This window comes from Pezoporus occidentalis, unplaced genomic scaffold, assembly GCF_034315485.1.
Source record: "Pezoporus occidentalis ecotype Australia unplaced genomic scaffold, CSIRO_AGI_Poc_V1 ctg48, whole genome shotgun sequence".
NCBI lineage: Eukaryota > Metazoa > Chordata > Aves > Psittaciformes > Psittacidae > Pezoporus > Pezoporus occidentalis.
This window is the reverse complement of record NW_026915813.1, coordinates 6,369,593-6,389,942: the sequence shown is the minus strand read 5'-3', so window position 1 is coordinate 6,389,942 and position 20,350 is coordinate 6,369,593. Positions and strand designations below refer to the sequence as shown.

Genomic DNA, 20,350 nt, shown 5'->3' with positions numbered 1-20,350 from the left:
GGGTCAAAAGGACCTACAGACTTCACCATCTGAAAGAGGGTTTTCTCTGCATGTGTTTGTTATGGAACTAGAAAACGTGCGTGTGCTCAAATACTGCCCCACGAAAGATGTTTGTGCAATTCTGTTGTGTTGACAAAACACGAGGGGAGAGCCTTGCTAAAGCTATTAGAGAATGTTCAGAAGACAAGGTTTCCTTTGAGGGGAGCAGCTTAGGTGCTGGCTGGGTTTCACAGGCTTCATTTACATATGCTAAGGCTTCGCCATTCCCAAACTACACCACTGCTGAAAGAGTCCTCCTTGCTTTTCTCCTCTTATGGCACTGCACTCAAAAAATAGTGTTAAAACATGTTAAAAAAAAGATCCCAGTGAGTACATATATTCTATGGCTGGGGTTAGACACTTTGATTATTAAAAAATACAAGTTCTTTCCAAGCAATGGGGAACCCTTGTTGAAACCTTTTGCAGTCTTTTGTAGTTGGAATCGTGCTTGGCATCTCTTCCAGGTAACGCTGTAACTGCCAGCAAAGTTCAAGCCGTAATGTGGACAGAGCCATAGAAAATCTCTTGGGGACTCAGTTATTATTACCTATTGCTTGCACTGTCTACAGTGCACTAAGAAAGTTCTTCAATCTTTAGAGCTTGTATGGTGAAAGCACCACTAAGGTCACAGTTTATATTTATCAGTTAACTTGCTAATTTGAAGGGAAAGCAGTGAAATGGAAATGTAGAAAATAGAAACAACATGAGCAGGTCAAAATATCCAAAACAGCAATACGAAATGTTCCAGTGTAAATATGTTTCTATAAAAGGTGTGAATGAAACTTCAAAAAAAAAACAGATGATGGATTCGGCACAGTCAATGAACACAATTATAAGTAGGTATTGAAGGAGAATATTCCACCAGCCATGGATCCACAGATAATAATTAATAAGAACCAACTCAACTCCAGGCAGGCAGGTGCCCAGCATTATTTCACAGTTGACTGTTCGGGGGTTGATATACTCACCTTTGCCCCAGATCTTAATAATTTACTGCAGTTTTATCATGAAATCAGCATATAATTGGGAAGGAAATGAGGTTTTTTTTCCATCGTGAGAGCAAAGCAATACTGTTAATTTAATCATTCGTAGGGAAGGCTTGCTGTAGTCATTCAGTATTTTGCTGTGGGTTTTTTTAATTAAGTAAAGTAAAAACAATGCCATTTTTGTCATCTGTGCTTGGTGAAAATATGACAGTGTGATGTGATGTGATTTGCAACTTAAGCACAAGCTGGGAAAATGTACATTTTATCAGGATTGGCAATAATGAATTACAAGGGAACACAAATAAGGTAAGAATGTATCTGAGACCTCCTACCATTTCTGAAGTTTCCAGTGTCTGCAGGAAAAGGCTATTTCAAGAATTGTACTTCTTTTTATTTATTTTCTCCTCTCAGGAAAATTGCCTTGGATAATAATTGAATTCATTTAGCCTTTAGAATACTCAAGTTTGCAAATAACAATGAAAATGAATATTTCATGACAAGGAGGATGATCAGTTATAGTTTTGTGACTTTGACTGGTAGCCCAGCACAATGGAGCCAATGCTTGAATTTCACAAGACTTTTTTTACACCCAGCTGAATAAAAAACCTACAACTTAAGGCAATAAGCAAGCAGGTGGGGATCCTAAAAAAAACCTTTATTTGTGGGGTTTTCCCATGTTGTGGGCAACGTTTTGTAGTTCAGTTGTGTACCCGGAGTTTGTTGTGTATGCAGTGCAAAGGGGCATCATAAACCAGTTGTGCCTGCAGCAGCCCCTGTTGTCTAGGAAAGGCTATGTTGAGGAGACGCTTCTGTTAACAGCCTGTCTGTGTTTTCACACGACAGGAGCTTTTTCTTTTTGATTTGCCATGGGAAAGCGCTGAGTCCAGGTCAGGAGGGCTCGTGCATGATGTTCATACAGAAATGCATGCAGGGCAGCGGTGCTGATAGGAAAAAGCAGGCGGGGGTCTGAGTGGTTATGGGCAGGACCCTGACGGTTGCTTGTAACAACCCTGGTTTCGAGGGGGAGGACACTGAGACGGAGAAGTCTGTAAAGAGCAGCTGAGAAATACTGTAATCTAGCTGGGAACAGGATCAGGCTCCCTCCTTCTAGCAGGTGAGATAACTGTGTGAATGTTTTTTTATAGATACTTACTCCATTCCAGTGAAATGCGGGGGGGGGGGGCTGCTGTTTGATTGCTGAGCATTTGGTGGTGTAAAACTAACTTGAGTTGCAGTTGCAGTGAGAAACCATTAACCTGACCAAAATACGTGACGAGGTGCAAAATCCCTCTGTGAAAGAAAGATGCAGGAAGGTGGTGTAACTTTTGCTGAACTCTGGGAGAGCCCCTCCAAAGGAAAGCGTGCCGGGGAGGCGGCGTGGGCACTGCAGAGGTTAGGCTCGGGCTACCCAGAGCACGCGGGCTGTAGCTCGGCTTGGAGTTCCTTCACTTTTTCTTCATAATAAGCACAGCCCTGCCTGTTGTCTGCTTGGAGGGGGCGGGGGGTATTAAAAAAGCCAGCGAGCCAAGAAATGGAAGAGGATGTGGAGGAGAGGAGCTGTGCCACGGCGGGAGCAGCGTTTCGGGGGTGTGGCGTGGCAATGTGCTTTGAATCACAGCGCGGTGCCGCGGCCGCCCGGGTCTGAGCGCGTTTTGCAAAGATTTACTTCACTTCAGGCTGGGTCTGCCCCTGGGTGACGTCACGGGCTGGAGCAGCGGCACCAGAAGGCTGGATGAGTGACAGCCCAGCCTACTTTTTAATAGCTTTGTCATGTGACGGGGAACAGTAGTAAGACAGGTGCCTTCGGTTCACTCTCAGAGAGGGTCTCGTTGCCTGCATGAGTATCTGCTGCCTGCCTGACTCTGGACCGTAGTTTGCCCGCTTTCCTGCCGTTGCTCTGCAGCTGGATGGCGTGGGACATGTGCAACCAGGACTCTGTATGGAGTGATCTCGAGGTGAGGGGTGCGCGGCGTGGGGTGCAAGCAGCCGGGGGGCTGAGGGGCTTGGTGGGACCCGGCAGGGCGGCCGAGGAGGCAGACTTTGCAAACAAGTCCCAGTCTTATCTTAACTCCAGTAAGTTTGCTATTTTAAGGTTACTCTGCGATGCCTTGAGCAAATCAAAGCTGAGCTCCTGTCATCAGTATCTCCTGCAGTTGGAAACTATTTTCATGTGCCTCTGGCTCACTTTCCTGTCATATGCAATATTTATGCTCTAAGATATTGATATGAATCGGTGTCTGAAGTCTTTCCAGTGGCGTTTAGTGGCCTGGTTGGAAAAATGCCATGTTTATTTAGAATAAGATTAACAGTTCCTTTTCAAAAAAAAAAAGAAGTTAAAATTAACCAATGGCTGCATATTTTAATTGCTTGTTTCACTGTGCTCTGTCGAAGGTTTTTCCTTGTTTAACAGCTGCAGAATTTAAACATGCACACAAGAATGAATACCCTGTTGTTTGGCTTTAGATGGTTTTAAAAGAGATTTCTGGAAGGAGACCGTTTCCCTGCTTCTTGTGGTATTGGAATAATGACGCTGTAGCTAATGTCCCATAGAGCAGGGTTTGCAGTCATTCCGAACAGTCCAACAAATGGTTAAATCCCACTGTACAGCAGAGACAACAGGATGAACCATGAGAATAGAGTTTATGCAGGACTGTGTGAACTGCTGCTGTTGCTGCTGCTGCTGCCGCCGCCGCCGCCGCTGCTGCTGCTTGTGTAAAAATAGACGGCAATACATCAAATCCACAGCTTCTGCTGGCTACAATTCATAAAGGGGGGGAAAAAAAAGCAAGCAGCTCCCTGGTAATCTCTGGAGTATAATGTGAGGTTTGAGGATTTCTGCATGTTTGCATTCAGCAAAATGGAGCATTACCTGAAAGTTTGGGCAACTTCCGAAGCGAGGCAAACTTTCTTTGGACCCCATGGAGAGGAATCCCAAATACAGACCTGCTCAAAGGAACTGATTCTCTGGCTGCGAGCTTGGAATAAGTGCTTAAAATGCTCCCCTCGGTCAACAGGGGAGGGAAAAAAATGTTGCAGGCAGTGCTTTTTAAGTAAGATGTTGCTGCCATAGAGAGCTACCTATCCAAAGTAAAAATGTTACCCTGTTCTCCAGTATATTTTTGCTATCTGGCGGAGCATGGGTGCGTATTCTCAAGCCTTTTTGGCATGTTTTAAATATTTGCAGCTTGCCATTGTATCTGCTGATTTCTGTTTGCATATTGTAATTGCTCTTATCTTGTTTTGATTTCTTGGTAAAGTGGAATAGATATGGATAATTCATATGTCCTGTAGCTATTATGAGTCAAGGCTGTAAGTGGATGACTTTCTGGCTCCAAAGTCCTAATTGTTTCTGAGTAGCTGGAGTATCCTGTGGGTTGTTGTCTGGCTTGTAGCATGGGTCTCAGCTGCCGGAGCTTCATTTTTCCATCATGCATTATTCCTAATGCTGCTAGGAGCTCATTGAGGAACCAGCTTATATGGAAATACTGAAGATTTATTTTAATCACTAGAGTTCCTGTAATAATTTCAAGCTAGTAACAGAATAGATAATTTATGTCAATGGCTTTTTCATAGTACAGAGAGAAAAAAAAAAAAAGCAGGTTTGATCTTAGTATTAATTGTGTGGTGGATGGATTAACTGTGGGTAGGATTTTACCAATGTGTTCCTGCATTGCACTTCCTGTAGCACTACCGGCATCTGCGTGCTGCTTTGGCTCAGGGCATCACCTTTACCATTCTAAAATATCGCAGGCAGCAGGTACTGGCGGCAGCTTTCATTTTTTGAATCATTAATGTTTGCTGTCAACATAAAATATGTTATATTCTCGCTCGCATAATGACAGGATGGCATGTTGCTTAATAAAGGCCTACATCACTGTAGCTGATCAGCGTCCCCAGTGCTTCACAGCTTAATGAAGGTGATGTACAGTAAGGTTGCGAAGATTGATAGAGAGGATCCACATGACACACGCTCTGTCAAGTCTCTCCTTCTTCCCTGAGTTCATCCCTTCACTGTTCAAAAACCTTGTTAAAAATAAAACACAGATTATATTTTCATTAATACAATTAATATGGCACAAGTCCAGTCTTCCTTTTTTTTTTTTTCTCTTTTAAATTTACCTTCAAAGACACAAAACATCCAAAAGGTTAATGGTGAATTACCCTTAATTGTAATAATTCATTATCATCAGTGCAGTTAAGCTAATTTATTGTTTGCGCCTGAAATAAGAGAAAAAAAGTCTGTTGGAGTGAAATAACGCACAGTAATTAGCCTTTTGTGTTTAGTGACTGCTTTATCCTCCTAAATGCTACTATAAGTTAAGGCTATAGTTATGGAATAACTATCATATCAAATAACAGTTGGAAGACAGTAAAATGTATGCGAGCAGCGCAGGTGCACCTGTTACAGATGTATAGGCAAACAGTAAATACCAGCGTGTCAGATGAGGACAGTTTTAGGACTTGAGTGTTAAATCTGGCATCATCCAAAGGCCAAATATAAATTAATAACAAGAACACTTGCTACTAATGTGTCTCAGATTAGAAGCATAATGTCATATTCAGAAACATTGATTTTATTATCATGTCAGCATTGGCCAAAGCATATATACTTCATTTCAGCAATTACCTTTTTTTAAGTGGCATTGCAGGCACTGTAGGCAAATGAAAGCTGTGATGAGCAGGATTTTTTTTTTAATACCATTGTTTATGTTGCTTCAGAAGCCCACTGTCGGAACTTCAAAATGGAGATTACCAAAAGTAAACGTGTTTAAGTAGGTGGTTCACAGAGTGAAGCTATTTTTACAAATGAAAGCAGTACAGATCAGCAGGGTACTTTAGAAGTCTACAGCATCAGTTATAAGCTACTGACCTCCACAGCACAAACCTGAGAATGATGCTGAGAATCTACCTTTCAGTCAAAAACTAGATTATCCTTTAATGAGATCAGAGATTTCGGCCAAGCATCAAAAAAGGTCATCTCTACATTATAAGATTGCATTTGGAAGGTTGTGTCTTACGCTAAAGAAGAGAGAAGTCTCATTTTTTTTTCCTTTGCCTATAATAATCATAAAGAATTGTGTGCAGTGAAAATCACTTAAGTGGGGTTTTGACTTCTTAAAGTTCTGCAGTCCCTTAAATAGTAGGAAGAAAAGCAACTGCTATTTCAGAGCCTCATTTTGCAGCCTCTCAGCTCCCTTGCCCCTTGGCCTATTCCGTGATTATCTCCTAGTGTCCTGGTAGACATAGAAGTTGTCTGGTAAATTATAGCTCGCACCAGCTGCACCGAGTCTTTGTGCCAGCAGACAAAATCTTTGCTCTTGGCTGCGCTGCTGCATCCAGCCCGCACACTGCAGACGCGCCACAACTCCCAGGGACAAAATCCTCAATGAAATGCACCTTCAGCAGCGTTACTGTGCAAGGCGGTCCTGGCAAGAGTGACATAACCGGTATTGAGCAATTCACATCCGTGAACACTGTGTTAGTGCCCTACGGACATCTGTCTTCAGAAAGCGGCACTTTCTGGGTTGACTTTGGTCCAAATAAAAGTTGGGAAATCATTCAAACCACCCAGTCAACTGATGGGAGTTGAGTAAGACCTGCCATTGGCCATCCTTAATACAATGCTAGAAATGCTCAGAGTTGAAACCCTTAAACTCAGTTGACTTTAAATGGCTTTTAACCATTCGGCACCTGGTGCCTTTGCATCTTTATGTGCGGTTTGCAGTATACCCGTATCAACATAAATGTTTGGAGATCAGTTACAAGGATACATGGTACAGTGCAGGAGGAATTGCTTCATCGAGCAGCATTGAAGTATGGGACTCCACTATTTGCCAAGCATTACTATGTGTTTTCCATAATTAGAAATGGTTTTGGTAGATACTTTAGCATTTCAATTGCTATGCTATGGTGGATGTGTGTTATTAATTTTGTCTTGCTTAGTAAGTCAGTCAATACCCTATCATACTAGCATATAAAAGGACACTTATTCCAGGTTTATTTGTATTTATCACTACTGTCTTTGTAAGTTGTGCATACAAAAACATTTTTCATTGCTGAAGAGGTTCCACACAGACTAGACTTTGTTTGCTGCCTCAAACAAAATGTTTCACAGGCCCTCTGTGTTAGCATTACTGAATCAGAGGCTGCCAGAGGAGGAAATCTCATTTGGTTCTGTCACTGCAGTGTGCCCGCTGTCTGGGGACACTTGGGAAACTGTCTGGGACAATGTATGTGTTAACACCAAGAGGTGAAAGGCTGCGTGAACTCGCTATGCCTGTCACCCAAAGGTGAATATAGGGATATTTCAGAATGCACGTCAGCTGCCAGGACCCTGACATGTAGCTGGGTGGCTATGGTCTGTCTGTGTATCAAGTGCAAGGGGAAAGAGCACAGCAGCATCTCTGACCCATACTTTTTTATGCCTGTATGGTAGCCACCACCATGACTGACCTCAAGGATTATGGTCAGGATCTGTAGAAGTGAAAATGTGACTGTCTCCAGCTTGAGCTAGCCTCCAGGGCTGTAGGCTATAACAGGCTGTGCCTCTTTAACCTGAATGCATCAGGAAATGTGTGACAGACCTTGCCCAGAGGTATTCATCTGTAACTTCTACCTGCACTGGTTCACTCTGAAGCAGGAGAATAAAGCCATGCTTTGGCCTATGCTGTTGGATTTAATAAGGATTTGAATACGATTATTATCAAAGAGTATAGGGAGGGGGAAAGTCGTTGCCCCTGAACAGAGATGTGTTAGAGAAGCAGCTGATGCCCTCCTGTTTTCCCCTCCTCTTTGCATACCTGTATAGAGCTAAGAATGATCTAATACTTAGTGTTTTGGTTTTTTTTTTTCCCAGGAAACAGAAGTCAATTCCAGTGACCCTGTGCCACAGCTTAATCGAGGCTTAATTCTTATCACGATATTAAAGTTAATAGATTCCTGGTAATTAATGAAACTATTTCTGTGTTGCTGTTTCCTGCAGTGTGCTGCTCTGGTTGGCGAAGACCAGCCTCTTTGCCCAGATCTCCCAGAACTTGACCTCTCTGAACTAGATGTGAATGACCTGGACGCAGACAGCTTTTTGGGGGGACTCAAGTGGTACAGCGACCAGTCAGAGATCATCTCCAATCAGTACAGCAATGAACCCACCAATATATTCGAGGTAAGGCATGGCAATGCAAGTGCACATTGCTTTTTTTTTTTTTTTTCTAGCATGCTGGACAACAGTTTTAATATTTTTCCCTTGTTGAGAGACAACAAATGTGGTGACATGTATTACGGGTTCCGACAAATCCTTGTGATCAAAACAGGACCTGTTATCTGGAGAGAGTGGGGGAAAAAGCCTTGAAAGGAATTAAATGGAACTTCTGATTTTTGAAAGCAAAGGGCTAAAGACTGCCTAGATCATACTGCCCTGTAGCATCACAGCGAGGAGCTGCAAAGGAAGGAAAACAAAAGTTGAAATGTGTTTGTTGTCTTCCGCTTGCATTTCCCGTCAAGAAGCAGAGTGCAGCACAGCACCTAGCTGATGAGTACCTGGAGCATTTCTAGTAAAGGTTTTTTTACCACTCAGAGCCTTACTGTGCAAGGCACTTGCACACAAATTGAGAGGTCCTTGTAGCTGATGTATTAGGGGAGAAAAAGGGTGGATGTGGCGGAGAAGGCAGTGAGCGCTCTCAGCAGTTCAGGAACCAGCACATCGTTTAGGATGTTTCATAGATCTTCTGGTGGAGAGCGGTCTTAAAATAAAAGCTGAAGGGTATTAGGAGAGATTTAAATGTTTTCTTTGCAATTCTGCCTTGAGGATCAGGCTATAAGAGAGGAGTGTTTCTGTCTCTTTATCTCTGTCTCCAGTCTTCTCTCTTTTGTTGTGTAAAGCCTTCATGATTCTCCACTTCCAAGTGCCCCTCCTGAACCCTAACCTCCCTCCTTTCTTGATGGCAGGAGATGCTATAGATCGTCCACTGACTGGGAAATTGGACAATAAATTGATTAGGTGTCAGGAAGACCTGCAACAGCAGGCTATGGGTGCTGCCTCTTACGCAGCAGGACCACAGCTCCAGGAAGTATGGCTGGCCTGCTGGCTCAGGGAAACCCTGAATTAGCACAGTGGAGTTTAAAGGCTGGGAAAGATAACTAAAACAGTATAGTAAAATGCTGACCTGAGATGACCCAAACAAAATTCTTATTTTTTGTATGCAACTCTAAACCCACGGTAATCTTCCTGATGCAGTAACTCTCAATTTACACCAGTGTAACTGATAGCAGAAACTAGTCCTCTCTGTTCCATTTCTATCACTTACACCTAAGTAACTTGAAATTAATATTATTCGAATCAAAATGAAATGATCCCTGCAAAGCCCTGTGCTTAGGCCCTGTTTTTTCATTAGCTGTATAATGTTCCACTCCTTGTTTTACAAAGTTTCCAAACCCTGTCTTGTTCTTGAATTGTGGTTGTACTGCCTCAGGCAGGGTAAAGTTTGCCGGTGTGTAGGTTTGGATGGTCAGCAGCAGGAAAGTGGAGGTGGGGGTAGGGGACCCATTTACAGCTAGTGTGGTTAGAGAGTGGCTTTGCTTTTTTTTATAACATGTTATTCATCAAAAGCCAAATGCAGAAGCATTTTCCTTTTCGAAAAATCAATTAAAGATGCAGACTTTAAAAGTGTAAGTTCCACTTAAGTAATATAATTGAGCATCTACCATCTCTGAGCATACAAATCATCTGAGAAAAAAACGGTGGCACAAACAGAACTAGATTCTTTCCTAACAGACAGATTCTGTTGTCTTCTTTGTCAACACCTGGATTTCCTCACACTCATCAGCTTCAGTTGCAGGCTGCATCACTGTCTCTCACAGCACAACTTGGCCCATAGTTACCTGTAGGGGCAAATTGTGTTCTAATAGCATTTTGCAATACTGCAGCACAAAAATGGACCATTTTCAGCTTCATAATGTGATATATTTACATTTCTTGGTTGCTTGGCCTAGGAAGATGGGAATGAAAAAGTTATTTGCTCCTCCCATACATTAACCCTGTCCCCATTCTCCATCATGCAGCTGGATACCTTGCACTGTTTCTTGCCTCTGCTGCTCTGTAATGTGACAACTGGGGGTGCTCAAGAACAGAAGAAGATGTCTCCTTCCTCCAGAGACTATCTCACATACTCTGTGAGGAGCTATTTGTTTTAGCTGAGAGAATGGAAGTTTTGTGCAGTTTCCCATTTGGTAATATCTAGGTTTTTCCATATTGATCTGCATTGGCTTCTATTTTTAAAGAAAATAACTTTGTTTCCTTTTTTATCTCTTTTTTTTTTTCTCTCATATCACTGTGGGAGTAGTATGTTTTATCTAAATTAAGCTTCCAGATGAGGCTTTGTCATGCAAAAATAGAAATATAGTCTGTTTGGGGTGAAAGGGAGAGAACCAGCATAGCAAACAAACGTTGGGAAGTACAAGAGCAGTGTTAACTGCGCAAGCTATACAGAGTTAATTGCCAAACCTGACCTTAAATGAAGCATGCTCTCCTTTGAGGTACTGATACAATACATAGAGCATTGTCTAGATGAGGACTAGTATTCAAAAGCCCTTTACAAAGTTCCTGGATTTCTCTGGCACAGTTTTTTTTAAGAAAGGCTTGTATTTCAGAAAGTGAATTTTCAGGCAAATTATATTCCTGGAAGCCCACTTGTGCCAAGCACCCACAATCCGAGGCACTTTCAGTGGCAGTAGGAGTATCATAGACTAAAAATTATTAATTTCTGAAGCAAATCAGAAAGCAAGTGAGATAAAGGTCCAATTAGTCTAGATAGTATGTAGCTGTAGAGCATAAATCCCTGCTCTCATCTGCTTAGGTGTGATGAGATACCAGCCTTTGCCCTAGTATTAAAACATGCATTTTGCAGATGCACCTAATACATGTCTGCGTTATTTTACTCACCTGCCAATGTAACCAGTACTAGTCCCAAATCAAGCCTGTACTGCCTGTCCCAGCACAGAGGTTCTTATCAATCAGTGTGGGCACATATGTGTATTATGAATATGTTGATTTCTTTCCATCACATCTTGATCACTTTTGTTTTTCACCTAGCTTTCTTTGCCTGTTGTTCTGACTGCTGGAAAGATAAAATGAAGGAGTTCTTGCCCCTCAGGGCACTGTCTGTTGACACAGGTTCGTGCAAGTAAATAGTTAACAGGGTACCTAAGACCAGTTATTTAGATGGTGCACTGCATCGTTCACTTTCATGTTTTGCTTTTGTGAAGAACTAGACTTTTAAAAGTCCTATTTGTAAAAAATTGATTTGGCTACTTTTAGAAAATCAAGATGCTTAGTTTTTCATTCTCAAAGTCAATGCTATGTGAAAACATGAACCATGTAACTTGATGTGGCACGAGTGAGAAGGCTTTTTATTCACCAAAACTGTTGTCCCCTGAGGCTTCCTCAAATATACCGTACCCTGTCATGTAAGTTTAGTCAATTTTAAAATCATTTGTGACCCAAACTTAGCATTATGGAGGGAGAAGATACCTACAGTGGATATATCTCTTGGTTGTCACTGCTTACAAATAACTGAACTGATGTAGTTCATAGATATGCAATAACTGTTAAAGTATAATGAACTTGTGTAGAATCATTAAGATTTCCAAGTGTGGTGTTCTCATACTTGGCAGAACACTTTTTTTAGCCTTTAAAAGCTTTCAGAAAACCCACATTGTTTGTCCTTCTGTAGATTTAATTTACTTACATATCTCTGTATTCCAGAAAGATGCTCATATTTGATGACTTTATTTTAATTGTTTTGCATAGGTGTAGCCCAGGTTACTTTTCAAGACCGTGCTACGTGCCATGTATTTGGAAAGCCTGAATAGGCTACTATGTTTGATTGTAGGCTGCCAAGAAACACTGTATGACAAGCAATGAGAATGTGGGGAGAGAAGGAAATATGCAAGGAAATGCATACTGTCTTGCCCCTGGCAGCAGGGAAGTTCGTGGGGATAAATGATTTCATATTTATTTGGAAGGTTTTGCATCAGGAAGATGATGAGAGTAGGGGGGGTAAAGGGAGAGCCTTAAACATCACCAGGGTAATTTGCATTGATTCACATTATAAACTCCCTTGTGTTCTGGGGTGCTGCCAGTCTCTGACTATTTTAGGTTATTCATTCAAGGTTTGCAGCCAGATTGATTAATGAATTACCAGATCTTGCGTAAAATGACTTGGCCTGACTTTTAAACAACCACCAATGTTTTCTTTGCCAGTCTTGTGACTGGTGTTAATGGGTTTCCAGAGAGCTGAGCCTATATAGACTTTCTGTACTGGCCTCCCCTAGCATTTTTTCCACTTTTTAGTTTTCTCTGAAACTAGTAGCCCAGGGCAGGCAGTTCAAGGAGATACAATCTCAGGGAAAAAAAGACACAGTAGTCAAATCCTTGATAGCTGATGCCCTTCAGTGCCAAATCAGCATGATTTATCATAGCCATCTATTCAGCACAACAGAGGCTGGAGGTGAGCTGCATGGTGTACCTCACACAGTATGCATAACTAGAGCTCTGAACTTTGAAGGAAAGCCTCAGAGCTATTTGCAAAGTGCTGGTGCTTAGTGAATACTAAATTACATTTAGGAAATAGTCTACTGCTACCAGTTATACTTCATTTTTATTCTTGACACAGACACCTAAATCAGAGAACAGTAACATTTCAGAGATTATGGTAGCAGTTTGGGTATGTTCCAACACTATAATAGGATCAGAATTTTAAGGCCTTTTTTATTATTACCAATAGTCACTTAGTTTCTACTGCAGCGTACTTTGTAGGGAATTACAGCTTTTACTAAAAAGATTAAAATGCTATTATGCAAATGATTGCAGTATGTTATTATGTTTACAAATTAACATCCATGGCTCAACACACAAATTAACTAACTATTCCATCTATATTATTAAGGATTTAATAAAGTAACTGTTGATAAAAATGAGGATCTTGGAACAGTTAATAGGAACTGATTGTGGTTTAACATAGAACTTAAACATTTTGTTTAATGTTCTGGATGGTATAATGGCAGAATAAAGCTTATCAAAGTGCTTAAAAGAACTGAGATTGTGTGAATGGTATAGCAGCATGTCCGAGCCTGTGGAGAGCACAGACTAAATAGCTCTGGGTGGTAGTATAGAGTAGGCAGCATATCAGAGAACCTGAAAGTAGCACAGGACTATCTTGTATCAACATGTAGTTTCCTCCTCTAATTTAAAGTAAGAGTTTTGAAATTCAGATTCATACACATTGAATGTTTACATGATAAGCACACATAGCATGCTTGGGAACTTGTGTCTCTCTAAAATGTATCCTGTAATGATTTGTTTCTATGGCAAATGGGATTTTACTTCTGAGACTACCGCTGTTTAGCAAAAAAGGGGAAGGCTGAGTTCAGGCTGAGATGACTTTACAAACAGCGCTGCAAATTGCTATTCCTAGTAGTTCATAAGAGATCATAAAAGCAAACAGGTAAGCGCTACTGAGGTCCTAGAGAAATGAATGAACAGTATGTGGTTATGAGATAGATTTAGTAGGAAAGCAGACAACATTGTAGGTTTAATACAACAATAAACATAAAAGGCAAAAGATGCAGATTTGGGGTAGGAAACTTTATAAGAACAATAAAAGGTAACAATGTATCATAAAACCTGCATGTGAGACTGGGAGAAAGACCCTCCGTTCCAGGGGAAGAAAACAGCAGAGTCTGGGTGAAAGTGCCAGAATTTTTATATTCCTAATTGAACAATGGCACATTTCTTGTGTGTTTGAATGTGTTACCTTTTCCAATGTCTCTGGCCTGACTCAGGTTTCTGCATCTACTAAATAGGAGACCAGCACAATAACATTATATCTATGGGGATGATGTATGTAAACTATAATCTATGACTAGCTATGCTGACATTTAAAAAGGCTCTAGCAGTAAGTGGAATTTATTTTACTCGAACCAGCTGCTATGTAATTGGAAAGAGTTTATGCAAATGCTCTGTATCTAGTATTAGCAAGGTATGCTGCTGCTCCCTTTCCTCTACTGCTTGGACAAACTACAAGCTATCTAAGCACGTCTCTGTTTTAATGCAAGAACCTTGTGTGTTGGTTGAAACCTTCAGGCAGGAAAGAAGTCCCAAATGAGAGAAAACCAATTGCTTTGAGAGCTTATTGTTTGATGTACGAGGCCACCACGACCGTTCCCCCGGCACACAATCAAGAAAATGCAACTGATTCCCTTCACATTCCCATTAAGGAGATATTTCACCTGGAGCAGCCATGGCTTGAGATACTCACCATGTCTCTGCTCTGCTGAGCACCTGTCCTCTTTGCAAGAGGGAAGACTAACACTCACCAGAGCAGTAGTAAGCTAATTGGGTCATTAGACAAATGTCTTGGCCCAGGTTAAAACCAGCCCTTGAGGACACCGTGTTACACTGTGTTCCTCCTGGCTACATATCTAAATACAAACTGGTGTCAGCTGCCATACAGACAAAAATGTAATAGCCTCCTTTCACAGAGGTCATCTTAAATCCACTTTGGTCACAGTCACACTCCACATCTGTTTTAGTGAGAGGTAGCTTCTTAAGGTGGCATTTGGACTTCATAAGCACACAAACAACTGAGCTATAAATTGCTACTGCTGGAGTTATTTTGAATAAGTGTATACTGTTTCATATTTATAATGGTGAAGCTTCATAATATTCGCAGTGAATATATAACACAGATCAGTTCAACAAGCATGAAATTGTATGTTGTCAACTTGTCACATAAATAGAGCCATATTCTAGCTTACGATAATGTTGAACTAAATATTTTCTCCCTAGAACTGCAGCGAGGGCCACAAAAAAGTGGGACAGTGGCTCTGTCTTTTGTTAGGAAAAAGGAACACCACTCCCAGAGTCATTGCTATTAGGAAGTAAATATTCTTGATAAGTTTCTTCCGGCTTTTTCTTCCCCGTTTGCTTAACAACAGTCACAGAAAGTTTGCCTATCTTAGGCAAATGCTAATTGGCTGAACCGTTAAAGTTATTTCCCTTAATGGTTTTATTTCTAGTGTAACCTTTTTTTTTTTCCTTTTTTTTTTATTGTTGCTATTTTTGCACTGTGCATCATTGCTAATTGCTACTAAATGCTCCATCTTAACCCTGGCTTGCTCTTTCCCTGCTGCCCCATCCCAATTAACATTAACTCAGGTCCATGCCATTACAAAAGGATAAAATTGTAGCAAGGTTTAATGTAGGAATTACTTTTTTTTTCCTTGGTGCCACTAACCTGTTGTGCATGTGTAGGTTGGGAGGAGGAGATTGCATGGGCAGGTTTGTGGCAGGGACAAAGTTTTGGTATTGAATTGTATTGAACTATTTTTTTCCCCTTGAGCCGAAAAATACAAGGAAAAGCTTGTGTGTGCATGTGTGTTTGTGAAACCTTATCCACTTGTAGCTCTGTGGTTAATACACAGATGCACCAGATATGTGCAACCTTTCTGGAGGAGTGCCTCTCCCAGCTTTCTGAGCCTTTTTTCCTGCAGCACCTGGTGTGCAGATGCGTACAGGCTCCTGATGCCTGTGTTTGCAAGTGATGGACTGCAGCATTGGCATACACAGGGATCGGACTGTATGAATGCATGCTCAGCCATGGGGGCTGGTTTCAGGTCTTGGCGGAAATCAGTCCCTTCACAACACAGAGCTGGTGGCTTTGGCAGAGTTTTCCATCCTGACACAACAGAGCAACAGCCTAGCTTAGTAATTATTGAGAAATTAATCAGCAATTTGTGGTGGTGATGAGGCTTAAGGGCCATGTGCTTTTTGCCACATGCATTAATCACTGGGTTTTGTTTATGAAAGCACAAAACCAAAACCTATGGAGATTTTGGTGTTGTCATGAAGCCTGAGCTGTGTGATGCACTGGAATAATAACTTCTATTTCCTCACACACATCTGTGCTTTTGTGCTTTACTGTGAGTAACACAATGGGGTGCTGGTCCGTAATGGGTACTTCTAATCACTAAGGCGATAATCAGAAGAGCAGAGTATTTTCTGTGAGGAGCCACTGTGGCAGCCTTGGGCAAGTGTTGTTGACTTGTTGATTTATGACAGCTTTGAATTGCCTGAATTGCTCACATGAAGTTCAGGAGGATCAGCCCTTCCAAGCATGTTACAGGGTTAGAGGTGTCAAACGGGCAGAGAAAGCTTCCCACACCTTTACACTCTCTGCCACCACATCTGCTCCTTGAGGGCTCAGTGATACTGAATCTTTATAAGGATTTGGAGGGGCAGTCCGTCAAGTAGTCTGATGGACTTCAGCTCTCTTGCAGGAGACACACTTGCATGAAAATCAAGAAACTGGGTGGAAAACTTGTTTTTCACCCAGGAGATTACTGTCAAGGAGGTGGTAATAACGGTTGTCTGGAGGATTGGTTTGGTCAGAGGAATGTTCTGCTTCCTGAGAGATGCTAGAAGAAACAAAGGGAATTTTCTCCTGGAATGGTAGTTTCTCCTTGAGGGAACTCAAAACGGTTTAATTGTGTCTGAAAGTAGTCTTAAACCTTTATGCAAAAAAACAAACAAACAAAAAAATGAAACTAATTGTCTTCTCCCAAGTTGCTGTTTAAGCAGTGACACGATGATTCAGGAACTGCATTGGAGAATGCAGGTAATAAACGTTATGGAAGCAAGACTTCTCACTGGGATTTTGACATTGGTGAGAATGCTGCTGGCTTGCGCATTGCCACAGAGCAGTCAGTGACCCTAGGTGATGATGAAAGGTTTAAAGGTCTTCTAGTATTCAGGATTATCTTTTTACTATTATTATTATTTGCATCACTTGATTAGCTGCGTCTAGTTATGATGTGCTCCACTTTGCCAGGCCCTGTGGTTTGAGACTGAGTGAAGAGGACCTTGGGTCTATTGTCTTCACTTCAGGAGGGTTTGTTGGTGAGATGTGGGCAGCCAGGTAGTGCAGGTGACAGTGTGGTTGGTAGAGGATGAAGAGCAAACTTGGGGCAGGGAAGGGCTTTGCAGAATCACAGAATTGTTGAGGTGGGAAGGGGCCTCGGGAGGTTGTATGGTCCAACCCCACCTGCTCAGGCAGGGCCACTTAGAGCAAGAGGTTGAAGAATTATTTCTGTGTTCCTCTGCTGTTGCTTCTCCTCCCTTGAAATGTCACCTTATTAGGACTGGTAATGAGTTTCTGATCACATTTGGAAAACCTTACCCTATAATCTTAAGCAACTATGAAATCCCCAGGAGGCATATCTGTATCTAGCAAGAAGCCCATCATGGGCAAATCCTAGTTTTCAGAGGAAGACGGGTGGCAGTCAAGAGTGTTCTCAGTCTGGTATAGGTTTTCATGTCAAATGTTCATATAAGGAAACTTCCCTCTTGGGCTGGTCTTAGCTTCCACAGGTCCTTAGCCTGTTTTCACAGGCTTTGGGTGTGCACAAAAGGAGCAATAGGCTTTTATTTCTATTTTAAAACCTTTTTGTGGTTTTGTGTCTGCTTTACTTTTTTTTTTTCCCATCAGGACTGGTGTGGATTTTCTTGCCTGTATTGGCTGTCCTTAAAAGCCTAACATGCACTCTTCACACTAGTATGAAGATATCAGGCAAAACATTACCAATTGTTACCTCAGTTGCATCTGGAGAAAAGCCAGAGAAACTTGTGGGTTTTTTTCTAAGGCATAAGAAAATATCACACTGTTCCTTAACACTACGAAGACATTCATCCATTTCCAGTGAAGGGCTGTCAAACTGCTTCTGTTTGTAGGTGATGTCATTTTCCTTGCTATTGGTCCCATTCTCATATAGGAAGGGTCAGGTCAGATTCTTCTCTGAAGACCAAGTCTTCCGTTTGCAGCAGGAAATAGGCAGAGAGGATAACATTACAAAACAGAGGCTAACATTTCAAAACAGCTATGCTGCCCCTGGCACAGTCTAGAGCATCACAGACCAATAACTCCTATCATGTCACTCTTGCAGCACCTTATTATCTATGTTTTTCTGTAAATCCAATCCGAGAATGTCATTACCAGTTTCAGGTAGGTGAACACCATCTGGGTGAAATAACCATGTGCCAGTGATGGGCTGGAGGGGGCTCTTGTTAGTTAATCATCCCTACCTTCCCTTTGATGAGTTAATTTGTCTGTTGAGCCATGGAGGAGCCCCCAAGAGCTCCCAGGAGCCCCTTGTTAAAATTCTGCCGACAAATGGGAAGATAGGGATGATTTCACTCCTCTTGCTGGAGCCTGTGCTATCTATGATACTGCTAAATCATCCATAATGCATAACTTTCTATGCAATCTTTTTGTTACAGTTCTGGCAGCACATTACTTCTTCATGCATTTACTTTTTAAACATTGTCACTGGATACCTAACTCTCGTGGAAATCTCATACCATGAATTAAGGTTAATTGCAGTACTTCCATGTGGCCTTTTAGTAGCTGACATGCCAGGTTCCTTGGCTGTGATGCTGGGCCCTCTCTTTCCCCCCAGTTACTAAATGCAGTCTGTATTTACCTGTCTCATGGTAATGTCTAAAACCTCTGTAGTAGGGGTATAGTCTCTTTGTATGTATTAGTGACCATTCCTGTTTTATGACATTCCGAAGTCCTTGGAAGGAGCAAAGGTAGTGAAGGGAAGAAAGAGGTGATCCTTGGGGCTTGTGAGGGGAAGTAAACTCGAGTTACTCTTCCTTCAGAGGCCTGGGAGTGCTGCTGTCTAGCTAGGCTCCTCTTCCTCCCAGCCAGCTGAAAGTGGTTCCAGCCTGCTGAGCTTGTCCAGCCCAGGGAATAGAGTTCTAACCTGCAGCACAGCTAGCAGATGCTAGCTTGAAGTTGAAGTTGTGTTGATGTGATCTGGGACTACCAAACCTGGGGAGAAGCTGCCTCAAGTGGTACATCCCACCGTGGAGACTTGTTTATCTCCAGACCTAAGAAGAAGAATTAAATTGAAAAAAAACCCAACCAACCAAACAAAAAAACACAAAAAAAAAAAAAACAAACCCACAACTAGGAAGCTAAGAAATATGGTCATTTGGAAGATGCTCTGTTCCCTTTTATCTAGTCGGACAGGGCTTGTCAGCTCTGATACAGTGGTGTTACAAGCCAGATCAGAGCTAGCTGCTGCTATATCTCTGCATAGTGCTGATGGGTGCTGTGCGTGGATTTATTAGCTTTCATCAATATTGATGTTTGTCCTAGGCTGTGTTCTGAAAGAGAGCAAGCCTCTCCTGCAGCAGCAAAGGAAAATGATGGAGGGACACCGGAGTAAACCTGTAAGAGTCAGCTGGAATCCTACCAGCTAGAGGTGATCATAATGTAATCAGCAAGTTTCTGCAGGGTTAGCTGGCATCTCTGTATTGTGTTTTCAGAACTGGTTGGGAAGGATTATTTGGCTGTGTCTTGTACAGACCCAAATGGTGTCCAAGACTGAGTGCTCTGCTGCAAGTGCTTAGGGAACTTTCCCAGAGTACCAGGGATCCTAGCATAACAGAATGGCTTGGGTTGGAAGGGACCTTAAAGATTGTCTAATTTCACCCCCCCTGCCATGGGCAAAGACACGGGCAGGGAACGTGAATCATGTCAAGATCTCCACACTGAGTCATTTCGAGCCCAGTATGGTCAGAGCTAGTAGGCCGTGGACGGCTAATTCTCAGCTGCAACATCAGCATTGCCTTACACCCTGCTCCAAGCATTTGCAGCTCTGTGAACACAGTCCAGATGCACTTGAACTGCCTCTCCGTGGACTCTGTCTGGACCCAAGAGGGCTTGTTAGGGGCATCCCCATGCTGCACAAAGATGGTTGTTCTCTTTCTGGGTCTCTCACAAAATTAGACGTGAAACTTTGATTTTCAAACCCAAAGCTAAAGAAAAAAAAAAGACCCATCCCTAATCTTTAGCCTATTTCCTAATTTGTACTTTTGAAAGTTGTGTATATATGTTCTTAATGCCGCATATTCCGACATGCGTTGGCCTAGCAGGCATGTCAGAAACTTTTTAGAATGATGGCTTTTGTGGGTACTGAGTGTTTCTGCCAGTCCAGGTTGAAACATCCAGGAGCACTGCCTTCTCAAGCCTGTTAACTCCAAGTTGCACCAGGTGCATAGCAGGAACTTTAAAGTGAACCCATTCATTTGATCTCCCATTATTTCCTCCTAGGCTGTTGCTCCTTGGAGGGAATAGGCAAGCTCCTAGGATGCAGCTTGCCCTCCATCACTGAAAAATCAGTTTTTTCCTACAGCTTCTGTCAGCTTGCTTTTTTCCCCAACCTGAAGTCACAGAGATGAACAAAAATCCACTCCTGCCTCTTGT

General features: G+C 42.0%; 1 protein-coding gene across 4 annotated transcripts in view; it reads left to right on the top strand.

The window, feature by feature from the left end:
• Positions 1 to 20,350, top strand: part of PPARGC1A (PPARG coactivator 1 alpha) — a 369,112-nt gene that overhangs the window by 299,943 nt on the left and 48,819 nt on the right. For 3 of the 4 annotated variants that reach the window (XR_009968058.1, XM_062636509.1, XM_062636507.1), the window contains exon 2: positions 8,008 to 8,187. Coding sequence is in view for 3 of the 4 variants with exons in the window: in XM_062636509.1 (XP_062492493.1) it covers positions 8,008 to 8,187 (180 nt within the window). In the remaining variant the exon portion in view is untranslated. Of the gene's footprint in view, positions 1 to 2,564; positions 2,981 to 8,007; positions 8,188 to 20,350 lie in introns of those variants that run through there. The other variant, XM_062636508.1, reaches the window with a different exon arrangement.